The 18,429-nt window shown below is 40.5% G+C and overlaps 1 protein-coding gene across 2 annotated transcripts in view; it reads left to right on the top strand.

The window, feature by feature from the left end:
• VPS13B (vacuolar protein sorting 13 homolog B) overlaps nt 1-18,429 on the top strand; it is a 1,123,013-nt gene that overhangs the window by 1,069,066 nt on the left and 35,518 nt on the right. For both annotated transcript variants that reach the window (XM_075582636.1, XM_075582637.1), the window contains exons 51-57: nt 1,120-1,266; nt 1,899-2,182; nt 3,295-3,422; nt 4,457-4,656; nt 5,433-5,551; nt 7,816-8,642; nt 18,157-18,333. In XM_075582636.1, the coding sequence (XP_075438751.1) occupies nt 1,120-1,266; nt 1,899-2,182; nt 3,295-3,422; nt 4,457-4,656; nt 5,433-5,551; nt 7,816-8,642; nt 18,157-18,333 (1,882 nt within the window). The remainder of the gene's footprint in view (nt 1-1,119; nt 1,267-1,898; nt 2,183-3,294; nt 3,423-4,456; nt 4,657-5,432; nt 5,552-7,815; nt 8,643-18,156; nt 18,334-18,429) is intronic.

The raw sequence follows: 18,429 nt of genomic DNA, 5'->3' as shown, positions 1-18,429 counted from the left end.
AATGTCCAAATTCCATCGAAATTGTCGACAATAAATACAGTGATGTTCCCCGCACTCTAAAAACAAAGTATACCGACTCTGTATATGAGGTATTAAAGAATTTTTACTTCATTGAAAAGTAAGTACACAGAAATGGATACACCTCACATATAGTGAGGTGTAATGTGGATACACCTCACATTATACACATCTATGTATATAATGTATACCATGTTCACTTATGTAACTGTATTTGTAACCATGTATTATTTGTCATTTTAACTCTATGCCCAGGACATACTTGAAAACGAGAGGTAACTCTCAATGTATTACTTCCTGGTAAAACATTTTATAAATAAAATAGATAGATTAAAAGACACAGCAGAGGTGAAAAAGTAATTATAATCCCACAAAAAAAGGGGGGGGGGGAGAAAGCAAAGTCCAACACATATAATAACAAAGAGAAAATTACAACGAAAGGGTCAGTGCCCTGAAACGTTGACGTTGACCCCCTTTTTTGTAATTTTTTCATTTCTCCGTTTTTTTTATTTATTATTATGTGTTGGACTTTGCTTTCTTTTCCCCCCCTTTTTGTGGGATTATCGTTACTTTTTCACCTCTGCCGTGTCTTTTAATCTATCTATATTGTATGTGAGGTGTATCCATTTCTGTGTACTTACTTTTCAATTAAGTAAAAATGTGTTAATACCTCAAATACAGAGTCGGTATGCTTTGATTTTAGAGTGCGGGGAACATCACTGTATTTATCGTATCTATAGGAATTTACGGGGATTCCCCTTTTTCCCCTGCACCACATGCTTAGGGATTCTCTATACTGTAAATTGTCTTTTGGTGGTGCTATTCGCAACTTTGTATATCTATCAAAATTGTCAACCTTCACTTTGACTTTGTCAATTTGTGCTCTAGCTTTTTTGGAAAGTTTGAGTAGTGTTTGTTCACCTCTAGTAGTTACTATAATCTACTGATTTTTACAAAAACATTGAGCTGGTGGTTGTTGTTTCATAGTTTTTAGAACTGTTACTCAACATAGCAGATGTGCAGGGAATATATACAGAGATCTTGCATAAGTGTGAAATGTAATGAAAAGAACACTATTTCTTTCTATTGGGTGTCTTGTAGCTCTGCCAGTTTTGCATTTCCTCTATGGTTCGGCATGGAATCCAAATTCTACAGGTAGAAGATAAGACAACAATCATGAACAATACTTCATTCAAGGTTTACTACAGTCCACAGATATCTGTCTTACAAGAGCACTCAGAAGAGGAGGTAAAGCGATTTATTAATTTATATATATGTTTTTATTTTTTTAAACGTTAAATCCTATCATTTTAATGTCTTTTTTTTTGGTGAAAGTTGTCTTTCATAGTGAATGCATGGAAAGATAGCAGAATTTGATACAGTAGTATAGAATAGTCCTCTTTTGTAGAATGTTTAGTGGATATTAGAACTTTTATAGTATGTTCATTTCATATCACTAGGGTCATATACTGTAGGTTAAATGCATTAGTCAGCTTTGGGCACTATAGCAGCTGTAAGAAAGTCTATGTAGAAACTGACCAATAACAACTGCATGTTTATGTCGCCTATTGCATTTATCTGGCTATAGTATGAATATAACCGCAAATTTTTTTTTAAAGAAAATAACTTATTTTCACCTGTTAGTCAAATATAACACAGCATAACCTTTCTGTGAACTATGTTTAAAGCCCAAGGAAAAATGATATCTTTGTGCTCTGTATTGGAAATCTGGCAGTACTTCAACAATCCAATGTTTGGCTTCAAATGTCCAACTCATAATAATAAGTCAAACCTCTATGGACTGAATCATCTGTTTCTTTTAATCAAGCTTATCATTTTTGTCGTCGCTTTCTTTTTTCCCCCTGTCTTTTCTTCCAAAGTATGTGCCTGTACCAGACAGCGCTGTTCTCAGCATCAGTCCAGTCGGGGAACTTCCCACTGTGAAATCCAATACCGTTCCTTGCTGGGATCTCGTATCGGACACCAGTCAGTCAGCATCAGAAGCGTCACCTCTTCAGAAGCAAATTCTCCTGAGCCTTTGCCCTAATGTTGGAGCTGGTAGTGCAGAATGCTGGAGCTTGCCAGCTGTGATACAGCAGGAGTATCCTAGGCAGAGTGTGGCGGTGCCTATCGGGGACTACAGTGGGAATGGACTATACACCAAGTACGTTATCTTAACTGGGTATCCATTCAAAACATTACTGCAAGAACAGCTTTAGGGAATCAATGGATCATATGGCCTACAGTACATATAGTGTGCTAATTGGTATTATCAGAATTAATCACAGAGAAAATAAACTACATCATAATACATTTCTGAGTAGGTTGTAATCTAATTAATTTAGTCACGAAAAGTTAAAGGTTTAACATTAACCCATTATGTCATTTGAGACGATACCAATCATTAATGTTTTTTTTGGACTTCTGTAGAATGAATAATCGCAACATCTCTGCTGCAGGGATTGTAAAATCGATTAGTCCCTGATGCACAAGTGTCTTGTTTAAAGCCACAACGTGCTGGTACTCAGAATGGATCTGATAAGCTGGTTAAGGAGCATTGCGCGTCATGCCTTTTACTTCCCTGCATTTTTCTGAAAGTATTATCTGCAGGTGACACAGCAGCGAGTAGAGTGATTTAGGTAGACATCAATAACAGTGGCACTGGGGTAAATCCCTCTGATTCTGCCCCTCTGACAATACAGATCCATGTGATGTCTCCAGAGTATCAGATCCTTGTTTTTTTCAAAGACATCAGTCATACGACTTACAGTATGTACCTGAACTCATGCTAACAGTCACGCATGCCATCCACCTATATTGTTGTAAATTCACAAATGCCTACATACATTTTGTCATGTAACTTTTTAATTGTACCTGTACAGTGAAGTTTCCAGTTGCTCTGAGTTTCACACACATTATATTTTTGTGCAAGCCTGTATCACTTCATGTCCTTTGTTTTTGATCATTAATCTGCGATAATGCATTAACTTGAATGGCATTTTTTCCGTGATCTCGCTATGAGTAAGGCCCATAGGCTCATTTTTAAAGAGGCAGATGAACTCCTGTAACGTTGAGGTTTCTGAGTCCGTGGAACCACTATTACGAAAATCAAAAACATAATGATATATAAATACCTCAGGAAGTGAAGCCACAATGGCTCATCAATAAGCTATCTTGGAGAAGAACTCATGACCATATGCTACTGCTCCAAACACATTCATTGCACTATACTATCGATAATGATACTCTCTGACGATGCTCTCTCTCTCGTTCAAGGGCTTTAGTCCTGACTTATCAGGAGCATCTTGGAGTGACCTATTTAACACTTACAGAAGACCCAAGTCCTCGAGTTATTATTCGCAACAGGTGCACAGTCGCATTACTTTTAAAAGAGAATATTAAAGGTATGGATTTCATACTGTGCTTGTACATGGTGTCATCCCTTTACTGTGAGAATCACGTTAACGTCTAATAAAAGACACTAGGTTGAGTTCCCTTCTTGGTTGTTGATGGAGTAAGATTTTGTTGGTAAAGCATTTCAGGGTGGTCCTTGGAACATTCTTTTGTTGCAGATGTAGCAGAAATGATTGCACCCATTAGCATGAGGCTGTGCGTTCACGCTAATGTGATCATTAACAGAGCGTTAATGTGTGCTCCATTAAAACCAATGGTAACGCAGGTGTTACTCGGCGTTAATAGGGGCATTAACATCTACTGCAGGTGTAAGCAACTCCAGTTGTCAAGAGCTACCAACAGGTCAGGTTTTCAGGATATCCCGGCTTCAGCACAGGTGGCACAGTCTTCAACTAGGTGTCAGCAGATGGAGTTATGGAGGATTTACAAAATGCACATATGATAATGGAAAGTTTTAAACCCTGTGTATCTGTGCATCGTTTCTTCCCCCCAATACCCCCCCCCCCTTCCCCCTTCACTAGCATCAAAAACTCAACTGAGGTGAGGTAAACTTCCCCGGCTAACAACCTACAATTTAAGTAAATTCATCAACAATCTTCCTATGTTTGATGCAGCTACAAATATAAAATGGTGCAACGTGTCAAACAACACTTGCCCTGATACTTAACCCCTTAAGTTGTGGTCCTTACATTATGTTCTGGATCAGGCACAACTTTACCTAGATCAATGATTTGTGCTGCACTCTCGGCAATTGGCCAGGAAGCAGATGTCAATTCAGCAACATACACATTCATTCACAGAGTTCCCATACATGTGTATTTATACTGCCTCTGGTAGCAGATAAAGAATCAAGAAACCCATTATACAGTTGTGAAATCAGGAAATAATCTGCTGCATGTGTTATATAGTTAAGCAATTTGTGATTGCGTCAGATGACTCTACTCCACTAATAATGCTTACACGACAGGCTGAAAATACCTGCAGAAACTATGATCAAAATCCTCATAACAATTTGTGTTTGCAGATACACCAAAGTTTGAGGTGTATTGTAGGAAAATCCCAGCTGAATGTTCCGTTCATCACGAGCTTTATCATCAAGTCTCCAGCTTTCCAGACTGCAAAACCAAAGATTTGCTTCCGAGCATATACCTGAAGGTATTGTCTGCAGATGAATTAGCAGCAGAATGGAGTGACTTGATAGACATCAATAACCATGGCACTCAGGTAAATCACTCTGCTCCAGACCCTTTGGGAGTTATAACGGCGTGTACGGCAGCTCCTGCAGCCTTGTTGACATTGCAGCCCCATGTGACATCTCCAACATCTATTAAATCCTTGTGTTTTTCTTATATCATACATAAAAGTTGGTCATTAGTAGGGAGTGGCGATGAAAAGAGTTAAGATTTAGATCCAGAGAGAGCTTTTGTGGCCATTTCTAAAAAGAGCAGAGCCACTTGCTGTACGTAAGCTGGCAAGTATGTGGTATGTCATGTACAATTTGTGTATCCTTTGCCAGTTACTCATTGGAGCTCTTAAGACCAGGTACTATACCTACATTTTCACTCTGCTCCTAATTTCAAGTACCATTAGTAGTCATAATTCAGCTAGGACAGAGGAATGTAGCAGACAGTATATAGTGCTTCCTAAATTGGCTTTTCTACCATCTGCTTCTAGATATCTGCTCCATTGCGAAAACCTAGAGTTTCTTTTATCCTTTGTGTTCTGGGGGAAAATGCAGCTCCGGGCCTATCAAGTAGACTAAAAGCTTATTATTGGTGATATGTACATTTCAGAAGCGCGGCTCTCTTACAGACCACATCTGGGGGTATTGCAAAGACAGACTGCAGATGTCTTCCTTATCTTGTTGAGGATATGTTTCTATAACGTAGAGTGTTACAGTATGTGACAGTAAATGTGAAAATGGATCTACATGCTAAAAAAAAGTTACTAAATGCTTCCAAACTGTAAGTAATGTTAAATGTCATTCATTGCATTTTTAGGTTGTGTTCTTAACGAGCTATGGCTATGTATACGTGGATGTTATACATCACTGTGGTACGGTCATCATTACCCTGGCACCTGAAGGAAGAGCTGGACCTGTTCTAACGAGCCTCAATAGGTAAAAGTGTCCTCGACTTTGTTATACGAGTCAGTGAACAGATAACTGTCCCTGTAAACTATACAGGGGAATATGAATACAGTCTAGTTTTTTATTACAAATTAATATCCGATAGGACCATTTGTCCCACCCAGTAGTTTGAGTTTCCTACCTACGGTATATTCTCCTGCCCAGTAGTTTGAGTTTCCTACCTACGGTATATTCTCCATTTGTCCCGCCCAGAAGTTTGAGTTTCCTACCTACGGTATATTCTTCATTTGTCCCGCCCAGAAGTTTGAGTTTCCTACCTACGGTATATTCTCCCGCCCAGTAGTTTGAGTTTCCTACCTACGGTATATTCTCCTGCCCAGTAGTTTGAGTTTCCTACCTACGGTATATTCTCCATTTGTCCCGCCCAGTTGTTCTAGTTTCCTACCTGCTGTATATTCGTCTCTGACGAAGCGCCGAAACATGCGTGAAACGCGTTAGAGTTACTTACAACATCCTTTGCCATGTTGTCACTCATTAATTAAATTGGTTTTAATTTAGCCACAGTATTGTAGCCCTCTATTTTTTGCTGCTGTGCTCCGTTTTTCCTTTTTTTTTTTTGATTCTTTGCATGCTGCTCACTAGAATAAGTACAGAAACCACAAAGCATCAATAATTCAGAGGCAACAGCCCCATAGAATTTACTTGTGAAATAAATCTAAAAAAAAATCTGAAACAGGCAGAGGTGACCTGGTTCCACGTGGTCATTGACACACACTAGATATCAAAATAATTTCCATGTAATGCTTAGAAGTATGGCTGGAGCAGATAGTTTTTACCCAGGCAAGTGATCGGATACTGGTGGCTGCATCTGTACGTTTAGGGGAACACAGTGCTTTTATCTGTCTTCTTTCTATGGGAAACTCAGAATGGTGTATATATAACAAGTCCACCAGAGGCACAATCTGCCACACTGCTGCAGTGCTTGTCTGTACTGTATATCGTTATTTCTTTGTGCATACTCACCCAGGATCATAAGCAGCTATGTAGATACTGGGCGATTGTATGAACATGTGACCTTCTATTGTTATAAAATGGGAAGGCGTTTTATAGAAATAGATATGGTTACAGCAAAGACCTCATAAAGTAACTTCAATATATTGTTGAAACTATAGAGATTTCATGATATTTACAGAAACTTCACGCACGTAACCCATTAACGGCCAGAATTTAACATTGTTCGCAGGGCCCCACAAGCAGTGGTGGCATTTGCAAAACGCATTGAATTCTCACGCTCCTGACTGCAAATCGGGGACAGGCCTCTGATTCTGCAATGACCAAAATTAAAAGTATGCATCAGCTGTCTGTAACGCTCAAAATGCTTAGCTTCCCAAGATGGAGAGGATACACTGTATGTTTTGCAAGTATCCTGCTAATGCCACGATTATTACTAATAACTGGAGAAAATCAGTCATCGCCAGTACTTTACAAGCCATTTGTTAAACTATTGCGGTCAAGGGCAATTCCATGCAAAAAACACCATTAATCTAATGGCAATTGGTATAAATAGGATCACAGTACAGAATCCTTAGTGATTTGTAACTAATGGGCAACAACAAAACATCAAAGTTGTGCTGGCTAAAGCAGGAAACAAGTGGTATACTACTGTACAAGCAAATTATCTTCCTATGTGCATACTGACCCCAGATAAATCATAAGTGGCAAAGCGTACCAGAGTATCAACTGCATTACTAAATCTGGATCAGAGGGGCAAGTGAAGTTTACATTTGTTATACAATAGGTTATATAGTAGCCCTCTATCATGCAATAGTAATCTTGTGCCACTATTTCATGTAGTTTCAGGGAGTTCCAACATCTTGTCTTCTGCTCCTATTGATTGTGTGTGTGTGTTACATATACACAATTGACGAAAACAGTTGGTGCTCCTATGTGCAATGGTGTAACTTTTTTTGTGGATATTTCGGTCCTCCTTGGTACTTTTGTTTTGACACAATTGCACATTTTCGATTGCAGTTGCTAGAAGAACCCCCAAATTACCCACATTTTCCTGCATCATCCCACATCGTGTGTGTGTGTGTGTGTGTGTGTGTGTGTGTGTGTATAGATACTTTATATGCAGTTTGTGAGAGCAGCTCTTTGAAGTTCAAACACAGTAATGTGTATAAAGTGGACCCCTGAAATACGTCACACAGTACACGCCTCCTAAAACTTTGTGTGGTTTGAGGTGTAAATCAGCAATGTGATGGTCCTTTAATATAGTGTTTTTTCCTCTTCAGGACACAAAATCAGAGGATTGAATTCAAACTTTTCATCACCCAGCTAAGCCTTGGAATTTTCGATGATGTCACAAATTACAAAACCTCTTCTGAACTCCTGCGCCTTACGTTGGATAATGTTTTCCTTAACATGGCACCAGTGACCAGCTACCTAAGACAACCATGTCTAGAACTTCAGACGAACACCACGTGCGGCGTACCTCTGTTTTATAGCCTGGAAGTGTATTGTGGAGATGTTCAGCTCGACAACCAATTGTACAACAAGTCCCATTTCCATTTCCCTGTCCTGGTTTGTCAGGAAGAGAAAAGTGAAGGCGCCAAGTGGCCAAGATCAAGCAGCCTCTTTGTGTCCACCAAAGAACTAGAAGAATACAAGGAAAGCTGCTTCCTCAAACTCTTCATTATCTTATCAGTGGAACAGGACCTGTACGACGTGAATGAACTGAGCTTTGAACTGAAGCCATCCCGACTCTACGTGGAAGACACATTTGTTTATTACATAAAAACACTATTTGACACTTACCTTCCAGATAGCAAAATGCTGCATTGCTCAGTAAACACCCCCGGAATTAAATCTCCTCAGACATTGCCAGAGCATGTGAGGCAGCATGCAATAGCCCTAGTCAGTCCTGTTAAGCTAAGAAAGTTAACTGTGCAACCAGTAAACGTCTTGGTTAGCATCCATGCATCTCTGAAACTCTACATCGCCTCTGATCACACTCCATTGTCCTTCTCAGTGTTTGAACGTGGACCAATTTTCACCACTCCCAGACAGCTTATTCATTCCCTTGCCATGCATTATGCTGCGGGTGCCCTATTCCGAGCAGGTGAGTAATAAAAGGGATTTGCTTGTATTAGCACAACATAGAATACAATTATATTCTGCTGGCAAATGTTTATTATACAAGGTGTTCTTGTATATTTGCTTTTTTTTTTTTTTTTTTTATCCATTTAATACTATTATTATAGATTTATAAGGTGCCATCACATTATGTAGTACAGAGCAAGAGGATATGAAATACAGTGACATAGTAATAATGATAATAATAATAACATGTTCTAACCATTTGAGTGCCGGATGGGATACAATCATGCCCAAGCCCCTCTGGTAACCCGCTATGATGTGATCACTCCTCAGGATGGCCACAGGATCGCGTCGTCCCTTAACACGGAAACGTAGAGACGACCTACTCTTCCATTTTTCTGCATTACCGATTGCCTCCTGCGCTCCACAGGACGTGATCTCCCCTGGAAAAGGAGCGCTCTGCGGGCATGGCGCAGCCAGTATGTCATGTGACCCCTTGTCGTAGTGGCTTCGTCTTGGGGGCACCCAAAGGGTTAATAACGCATTGTAATCAACATAATGGATAGTTATGCTGTAATAATACATATCATACAATGATACAAAAGGTCAGCAGCCCTCTGCCCAGAAAGGAATAATATTAGGAGAAGGAGTAACGCATTTGTAGTTCATTAGCTTTGGAGTGAAGAGTACAGTTCAGTGGTAACTCATTATGGTTTTGGGCAAATCACCTTATCTCTATCTGCCTCAGGCATCAAAATAAGTTCTGTGACCCAGAGTTCTATCAACCTTGTGTGCGTATACTGCAGCATCATTTTATACAAATACATTTGATGAACAGTGCTCATAGTGCCTGAAATCATAGTATGTCTATAGGCCTTAAATGCACATGTTTTGTTTGTAAGGACTTTGGAGATGTGCCGGCAGCGAAGGGACATGCCACAGCAGCGCGGGGAGATCTGCTGCCAGCAGGGGAGGGAGTAGGGGGGCCGGGGACATGTTCCGGCAGCGGGGGGAGACACACAGACAGACAGACAGACACACACATATACACACACACACAGACAGACACACATACAGACAAATCTCACCCCGCACTACATCCAGCAGGGGGTGGAGGGGGGGCCTGGGGAGATGTGACACCGGCAGCGGGGGGGTTGGGTGGGGACATGTATTCTATATTACATGTATTCTATATTACATTCCCCGGGCACAAAAGCTAGTCATTTATAAGACTCTCTTGCGGCTGTGTAAAAAAAAAAAAAAAACGACATATTTGCAAAACTTTTTTAATCTCCCTGGTAAGTGTCTCACCTGGTCATTTCTTAAGGACAGTGTGGAACGTTTACATGCACGAGTATCGGTGATTGACTTTTTCATAGATGTGAGTTGCCAGAGCCGTTTTTTGACTGTAGCTAACATGACAAGCGTGCAACGTCTGAAGATCAATGGTGAAGAAATGTCCTTAATTAGCAATATATTAAGTTTAGCACCATCGTGCTGGGCATAGTTATGGGTCACTGATCCAATTAATGTTAAACCCTGATTTTCACACACATAACTGGAACAAAATTTGAGGTCTGATAAAACCTGACAGATTTGCAACGGTTATGGCTTAATTTCCCCCCCCCCCCCCCCCCAAAAGGCTTGGGGAAATTCCATTCCTTACGCAGAAATACAGATCTTTCCACACAATAAGATTCCCAAAAACTGGCTTCACCGAATGTGATCCAAATTAGTACCTACTTATGTTTTTCAAATGTAGTTTCCATAGTTAATATTTTTGCAAAATATTAAAGGCTAAAATAGCGTACTTGTCCATGGGTAAGATGTTGTACACTGATCCTGATGGCAGATACTAATGCCATTGTGACACCGTGTAAAACTGTATGCATCTGTTTATCACAAAACAGTCATTTATAACTTTTTTTTAAAAAAACTTATGAACCCTTTAAAAGAGCAACCCAAGCAATTTCCTACAAGTGGTTTTTTTTTATTAAATAAATCAGTTCTGTCGTATTAGATAATACTGACTACATTTTTTTTAAATCCATCTTTTAATGCCATTTTTAATGAGTTTTAATATAATGAGAGTCCCTTGATTTCTATAACACACTCCCCCAGCAGTGCAAGATCTTTGTAAGGCTTTCCTGTTTGTGATCATTTGTTGTAAATATTCCCAGCAGTTTCCGTTGTAAATTGAAACAATAGATACTGGTTACCTTATTAATTTAAGAATACATTGTAGCTGCTGAGTTGCACCGACTGATGGATTGATTGAAACTCAAAGGCAGCCATTTAGTGAACCCTGGGAAGCCGAATCTTTGCTGATCGATTTTACAGGAGAACAAATCGATTGGCAGCTTAGGCAATTTGTTTCCAATAAAGATAATCAAAGGTTGCATATATTAAAACAACATTTTTTTGTTTGTTTTTTAAGTGCTGCTAGGACTGCCTCTTTAAAAAATATATGTGTATCCACGTATCCCGTTACAAAATGTATTGAGACCCTGTTGTACCTTGGCCCACTTATCCTACATACTTATAAACAAAACAATATTGCTGTGGTATGGTTCATATTTTCTTAAATAATCAACCTGCTTTCTATATTAGATTCACCTGAATGGACCGTAAGATGTTTTATGGCTTAGCAAATCTTAAATATGTCCCTATATCTTTATACCAATGTTAACAGCGGTTTTTGAGTCATACTTTGTTGTTTTGATCACGTTCTTATTTTAAATAGAAGAGTATATAAACGAAAAATTCACCAGGCGCTCCTGTTGATGTCTGGGGCGTAAAATAACAAGTGTAGTACAAAACCAGAGCTAATATAATAATAAATAATGAAAAATAATTAAAAAAAAAACAAATACAGACGGTGATAGATTGCAGCTCAACCCTCACTGGACCTTCCTTGTTGATCCTCTATTCGTATTGGTGCGAAGAAGTCGGGGAGCGCATGACTTTTAAATAGAAGAGGGCTGTGTTACGGTGATCACAGGTCCATGATTGGAAGTTAAAGCCCAGTGACTGGACCTGGCTTTTGATTCTGTGTCTGTGACCTCTGCTGTTACCTTAAAACACGCCTGACAATTACTAGGTCACTGTTTGAGAGGAATATATGAGGTTTCACGGGTAGGTTTTTGGTCAGGATGAAAACTAAAGGCAATTTGTAACAAATGGTTTGGGATCTGAGTAAAAACCAACAGCACATTAACATATTTTTTTTCGTGCTCAGATCCGTGCATCTACTAGTTTCATATGAATGTACAAAACAAGTGACCACAACAGAAAGGTCTGTGCAGAACATCTTGATTGTTGTTGCAGCTGAGACTAAACAGACGTTTGTGCATGCCAGTACTCTAATGAGGCATAATTGTCTAGGACACTGGTTTGAATAATATAACGCTCAAGCAGATACAGAAACATTCCTTCAGTCTTTAGTATTTTCAAAGCTTTTGGAACACGTTCGAGCAGCACTTAGTGAGGGGATGGCTTTAGAACCACATATAGTGCAAGGAAGACAATAATGAACATTGTATGTGTGTCACACAAACTCACTTGATTCAGAATACATTCCAGCTAAACATCCACCGGTCATAAGGTTTTATCCATCCTAAAGTGACCCTGCCAAAATCAATCTGCTGCAAACACTGGTAAAGGGGAACTAATCAGCAGGAGGATGTCACTATTTTACACAAACGGGGATGAGATAAAACAGTTATTTGGCACTGAAAAATGAGGCTTCTCAAGAAAACTATCCTCATTCTAACAGCAATCTGCTTAGTGCTGAGCTAGCAGTTAACCTGTTTGCTGCCATTACTTTGTAACGTCTTGTGGGTTTTTGCTGTGGTTAAGGGCTTGTGTTTAAAACACAGAGTGCTCAGTGCATATGATGCCTTAAACATAGTTCAGTCAATCTGAGGAATCAGCAGGTCAGGTTTTCAGGGAAGCACAAACGTAAGCAAGTTCTAGTTATATGATATCATGGCTTGAGCTACTTGCGGGAAACATAGAGCTAAGCAAGTTTGACATGATATTAAGACTTAAGTTGTTTTTGTGATCATAAGACTTGGGCTAATTGGTTTATTAAAGGTGTGGTTACAAATAGTGGTGGGGGGTTGGACGCAGGGGTGTCTCAGGAGCTGAGCCGTGTTAATTTAAGCTCCCGGGACCCCTTGCTTCCCGAGATATATACCGCCAAATTTTCACCAGTACAGGGCCCTCCAAGGGGAACAATATGGCAGTTTAAAAGTCCAGTGTCATGCGGGCCAATAGGAAGCCGAAACGCTAACCATTGCAGCTTCCCATCGACCCGGGTGACTCAACACCTTTTAACCTGCATGAAGAACCAGAGTACCTTCCAAGGTATGGATCTCGGGAAGCAGGGGTTCCACAGAGCTGACATTAAAATTTGGTCTGTTGGTTGCTCTCGAGTTCTAAACTTGGGTAGCACTGGCCTAGTACTAAACATTCATTAGCTCGTACAGTTCAATCTTTACCAGCTGAAAGAGAGTTGCAGAGTCTCGGTCATTTGGAGTAAGTGTTGCTCGTTGCAAAAATAATGAATCATTCTCATTGTCAAGATCTTTCCCTTTTGTGACCTGAAACCCTCAAATCTTAATCACTTGTGTAATTCCCCTCCTAAGGGGTTACTAGAGGGTTGGAGTGTATTGGGCTCCACCCTGTGTTGCCATGGGATCATGACATCACGGAGAGTATACAGAGAAGGGAAAGGTTTGAGAATGTTAGGTTCCTGAAAGGACAAGAGGAGGGGAGCCTCGAGGAAAAGAGATAAAGATGTTCCTAAAGTAATAACCCAGACCAGGTCCCATTTTATTTTGTTGTGCTGAAGATAGGGACAGTTCCCCTAAGTTAGGATCCCAGGTGAAAGCAGATGGCATTCCACAGATTTTAAAGATAGGAACATGGCATGCTACAGAGGGTCTCAGGAAAGAGGGTTCCCGGGTGTCGGCGGATCGGCTCTAACCGCAGGTCCGCATTCATATTCCTCATCAGTCAGTATGGAAGTGGCAGCTCCCAAACAGGGACCAATTGCAAACGACCCACCTGGTTTTCCCGTAGGGTCCCAGATCACACGGGTTAATACAGAAGGTGGTGCTGAAGTAATAAGGGGGGGCCGGGTCCGACATAAGCTAGGAACTAAGTGAAAACCCCTCCATTGTAGTGCTAAGTGTGGGCACTAATGGAAGCGACAGAAATCCTGTGTGTTTGTTAAGAAGTGTAACGTCTACAGTTTGAATGTGAAAGTTCCCCGTGCCTGGTAATCAGAATAAAAGACTGTTGTATTGCAAAAGTTCCTGGCGCCCATTTTTATGCATCCTTGCTACCTCATCGCCCAGCGACTTGAATCCAGCACCCTGCGTCAAGGTAATCCATGCGGAGTAGCCAGACATTGCACAACGATGTAAACTCCTTAGGAGCCAGACAGGGAGGGTTACACTTGGATTATTGGACCATTATGTGCTTTGCTGAGGTGGTCCTAGAACGTATTGCAGAACAGTTCCGTTCAGCAGCAACAGGTTTACATAGAATCACTGGTAACTGTGTGTACCTCACTTCTCACTGCCCCGCAAAAAAAGCCAGCATTGAAGCAAGAATGATGGTGAGCTTTTAAAGATTAGGAATCCTTGCCTCCGAAACCCTATGAAGGCTGTGGGTTTGTGTCTCCTGTGTCACATTGCAAAGTACAAAACAAATCAGTGTGATAGCCACACTAGCTTTCAGTTGAGCATCTGTATGAGACAGTGGCGATTAGACGTTGGCTTCTGTGGGAAGGTTGTTCACTTGTTTCCTGTTCATTTGCACAGTGACATTCTCTGCATTTACCTGTCAGTTACTGTTCTCTGGCCGGAGTTGTTTGACTTAATGATGGCAGCGCGATGACTTTGCAAGTACAAGGAAGAGCTAAGTTAGTGACATGGTGCCAGCTGAAGGGGGTGTTTTGCCAAAAAAAAAAAAAGATTCCATAAAGGTTGTAAAAAGTCTCCCTTGATAAGAAAATATAAAGGTCCATATTTGCTTAGCGGTTCTACGCCTTTGGACATGTTATGACCTATTCGAGTGAAGACGTATGGGCCCATGTTTATTAAGCAGTGCTTTTCCATACATCTGTTGCCATTGGAAGACACCTTACAGCACACACAAGCGAATGAAGGTGTCTTATGGAATAGCACCGCTTACTTAATATATCCCAAGCTGCCTTGTGGTGCCATAGGACAGGGGTGCGCAAACTGTTTCCCCTGCGCCACCCTGCCTACTCTCCCCCACTGCTCATGCCCCCGACCCCCCATATTTACATTGTCTTCGGCGTTCTGAGGTCACGACATCATGTGACGCCACGTTGCCATGGCGACGCATCGCCAGAAACCGCCGGAGACAAGGTAAGGGAACTTACAGGCGCCGCCCCTCCCCCATAAAATCCACAGTTTGCGCACCCCTGCCATAGGGAGTCATTTTACTTGGCACTGCTTAATTAATATGACCCACAACATTGAAAAATACACTTGCCTGATTTATAAAAAGTAGAGAGGCACCCGCATTTATTTCCCGTAAACATGTAATATATGCTATTAGTTTACTTTGGCTCATCTATATGCCATTAGGCAGAAAATGTGTTATATGAGCAGTGCGATTTCACAACATAAATTGGATCTACAATCAAGTAAAAGCATTAAGTCATGTAACACATTTTTAGTGGTTTACTTTTTAATTAAGAGTGTTTGCAATCAAACGTATTACTGCAAAAAACACAGAAACATCCCATTTTGCTAGCGACTCATGCCAACTGTTTCAAACTTACAAGGTTTTCATAAAAGGCACTTTCTGGAAAACCATTGCAAATTGTATGGTGCCACAAGAAACAGTTTTGAACTTAATTTATTTCTCTGCAATAGGAAACTACATATATAAATAATGTAGTCAGTATATAATCAGAGTAGAAAAGTAATGTCAATGTACATTTTAAAGAAAACATTATTTTTGGGGCCAGTTAAAGCAGCAGTCCAAGTGGCGTTTTTTTTTTATTACATTTTTTCCCCTTTGTGCATCAATACAATCCACACAATGATGAGTGATTAGCTAAGTTGCTGATCGATCCGTTCTCCTGTGATCGGCGAAGATTCGGCTTGGGGGTTCACTAAATGGCTGTCAGTGCAGCAGAAGAGGACAAAAGATGCAAAGTTCTGTGGAGAAGATCATGTGACCAGGCAGTCATTAGATACAATTGGTGCACTGCTGGAGAGAGGGCAGGGCTCAAAAAGGGGTGTGCCAGAGCCTTTTTCAGAAGAGGAAGGGGATGTGACTTTGTAAATGGTTTCTATAGAAACAAAAAATGCTTATTACATTATAATACATAAAAAATGTCATTCAGAGTTGTTGATTTTTTTTTTTTTTAAATGTTACAAATATTTTCTCATATTACTGAACTGATTTATGTATATTAAAAAAAACCTACACATGTAGAATATTGCTTGGTCTGCAGCTTTAAGTGAATGGCGCCATTAAAGAAACTCAGGATGAGTGTTTTCCCAAAAGAGAGATCGAATTGATCATTTGAGCAAGTAGTAATTTGCTAGCAACCCTGAGGAAAGGGACATGTTCTGCAATGACCTTCTTATCCTGTCCAGTTTTGCTTTCCAGTGACCTGGTAAATGTCACAAATGACATTTTAGATTTCGGAAGATGAGATGGGGTTTGTTTGTGTTTTCCTTCTTGGTAGCACATTCTGATGAGGTGTCAGCTGCTCACAGTCAGGGGTAGAACAGTTAATTGAGACAATAAAAACATGAGGTCAGCATCTATAAATAATTGGAAGCGGCCTCCAACATTGCTTCTCCGGGGTGTCGTAATCACAAACCCGACCTCGTTTGGTAACGCAGCTTGAAATGTTAATTTAGCAATAAATGCCTATTGTTATAATCATCCACATATAAAGCTAGTAAATATATATAACATGCAATTTAGCCTCTTCAGTGACAGAGGGGCTGCAACACATTCCAGATCAGGCCCCCATGTCTAAGAAGCGGTTAACGTAACAATCCCATTTCACAACCTAAATTGGAGCTACAAGAAATAAGGCTGCAGTGAAGAGCTGCCAGCAACATGGGTACCTATGGGCTTTTTAAGGCTTTATTAAAGGATCCGCCCAGTTGACTGGGATGTAATGTCATATTGGCGTCTGTACTTATAACTCTTTAAAAGGCACCATTCAAATTAGTATTTTATTGTTTAGCTTTGTGTACCATTTTCTCTAAGTGTGTGGAGCATTCTTCCCAAGGTATTGATCGTTTGTACTGTTTAATACTCAGAGAGTCTTGGGCATGGAGATGTCTTACTCTCACTATGAGAACAGTACTCCGTGACAATTAAGTAACAGGTTTGGTTGCCCTTGTTAATGTTAAAATGTTGCATTAATTTCCATATAATAACATACAGTAATGTACAATCTTGAACAGTAGAAACAATACAGACCGGCGCCTTAAAGTCCAAATGGGAGAGTATAGAGTTCAAATTGGTGAATTGGGGTGTCCAGCAAATGTTGCTTTGATCCAGTTGTCAACAGGTTCCTCAGCATCAGGATTAGTTTAAATCATGCAGGGGAGACAAAAGGACAAGATCATAGTGTGACACTGTATAACTATACCAATATACACACACATATAGACAGACTGACATACATACACAAGACAACACTAAACAAAGACAATTAAGCTGACTAATATTATAAATGATTTTAATGAACACAATAAAATGAATAGCAGCTGTCTAGTGACGAGGAGGTCTGGGATCCGGTGTGTAAAAACCGGAATCCTACTTACAGCAAGTCACCAGAATAAATGCAGGTGGGGATGGTATAAACGTCCAGCAGGTGATGTTAGGGGACGTGTGCCACGTGTAGCCCTCAGGAGTTTCCTATGCTGTCGGCTGGTAATGGAGGCACTTCCTCCTCTCCTCGTGGAGTCCTCCAACCACGCCCGGAAGTGCGTCACAGCGGGCGGGACGATCTACCAGATCTTACTGCCGATTGCACCTCCTATAGCCTGCAACTCTGGAAACTGTTTGGAAGGTCTGCTCCTCACACAGTACAGCTGTGGAATGCTTCTCAATAGCCCAACGCGTTTGGTGCGCATGCGCACATCTTCAGGGGGTGGATTGTTTCTTTTGTCTATCACTAACTGTGTTTGGGTTAGTTTCCCTGGCAGCCTTACATTATTATTGTATTAACCACTTGTAATAATTGCACTGCACTGTAATATATTTTTTAGCGCTAATCACACCATCCTTTTTCTAGTCACAATCTTGAACAGTACTAACATAATATTATAATAACAAATGCAGTGTGAGAAAACTCTATGGACCATGTCATTTTGTTCTCCTTTGATTTGTTACATGTATATGCTTTTTATGCACTTTTTAGCAGCTTTGAGGTCTAGCTGAAGAAAAGGATATCATTTCTGTTTCTCTGCTGACACTAAATTAAACGATTCACTTGACGTCCTTCTCTTCTTCCTTAGGCTGGGTTGTTGGATCTTTGGATATACTTGGAAGTCCGGCTAGTTTGGTGAGAAGTATTGGGAATGGCATTGCTGATTTCTTCAGACTTCCATATGAAGGACTAACTCGTGGTCCAGGCGCCTTTGTCAGTGGAGTCTCCAGAGGCACAACATCTTTTGTAAAACACATTTCCAAAGGTATGTTAGGACGTTACGCTTCGTACTCCTGGGCTAATGGGCGGACCTTCATGGTAACACAGGCTTACTTACTTATGGCTCTAGAATAAGCCTTCA

This window comes from Ascaphus truei, chromosome 2 (genome assembly GCF_040206685.1).
Source record: "Ascaphus truei isolate aAscTru1 chromosome 2, aAscTru1.hap1, whole genome shotgun sequence".
NCBI lineage: Eukaryota > Metazoa > Chordata > Amphibia > Anura > Ascaphidae > Ascaphus > Ascaphus truei.
This window is presented reverse-complemented; position numbering and strand designations above follow the sequence as displayed.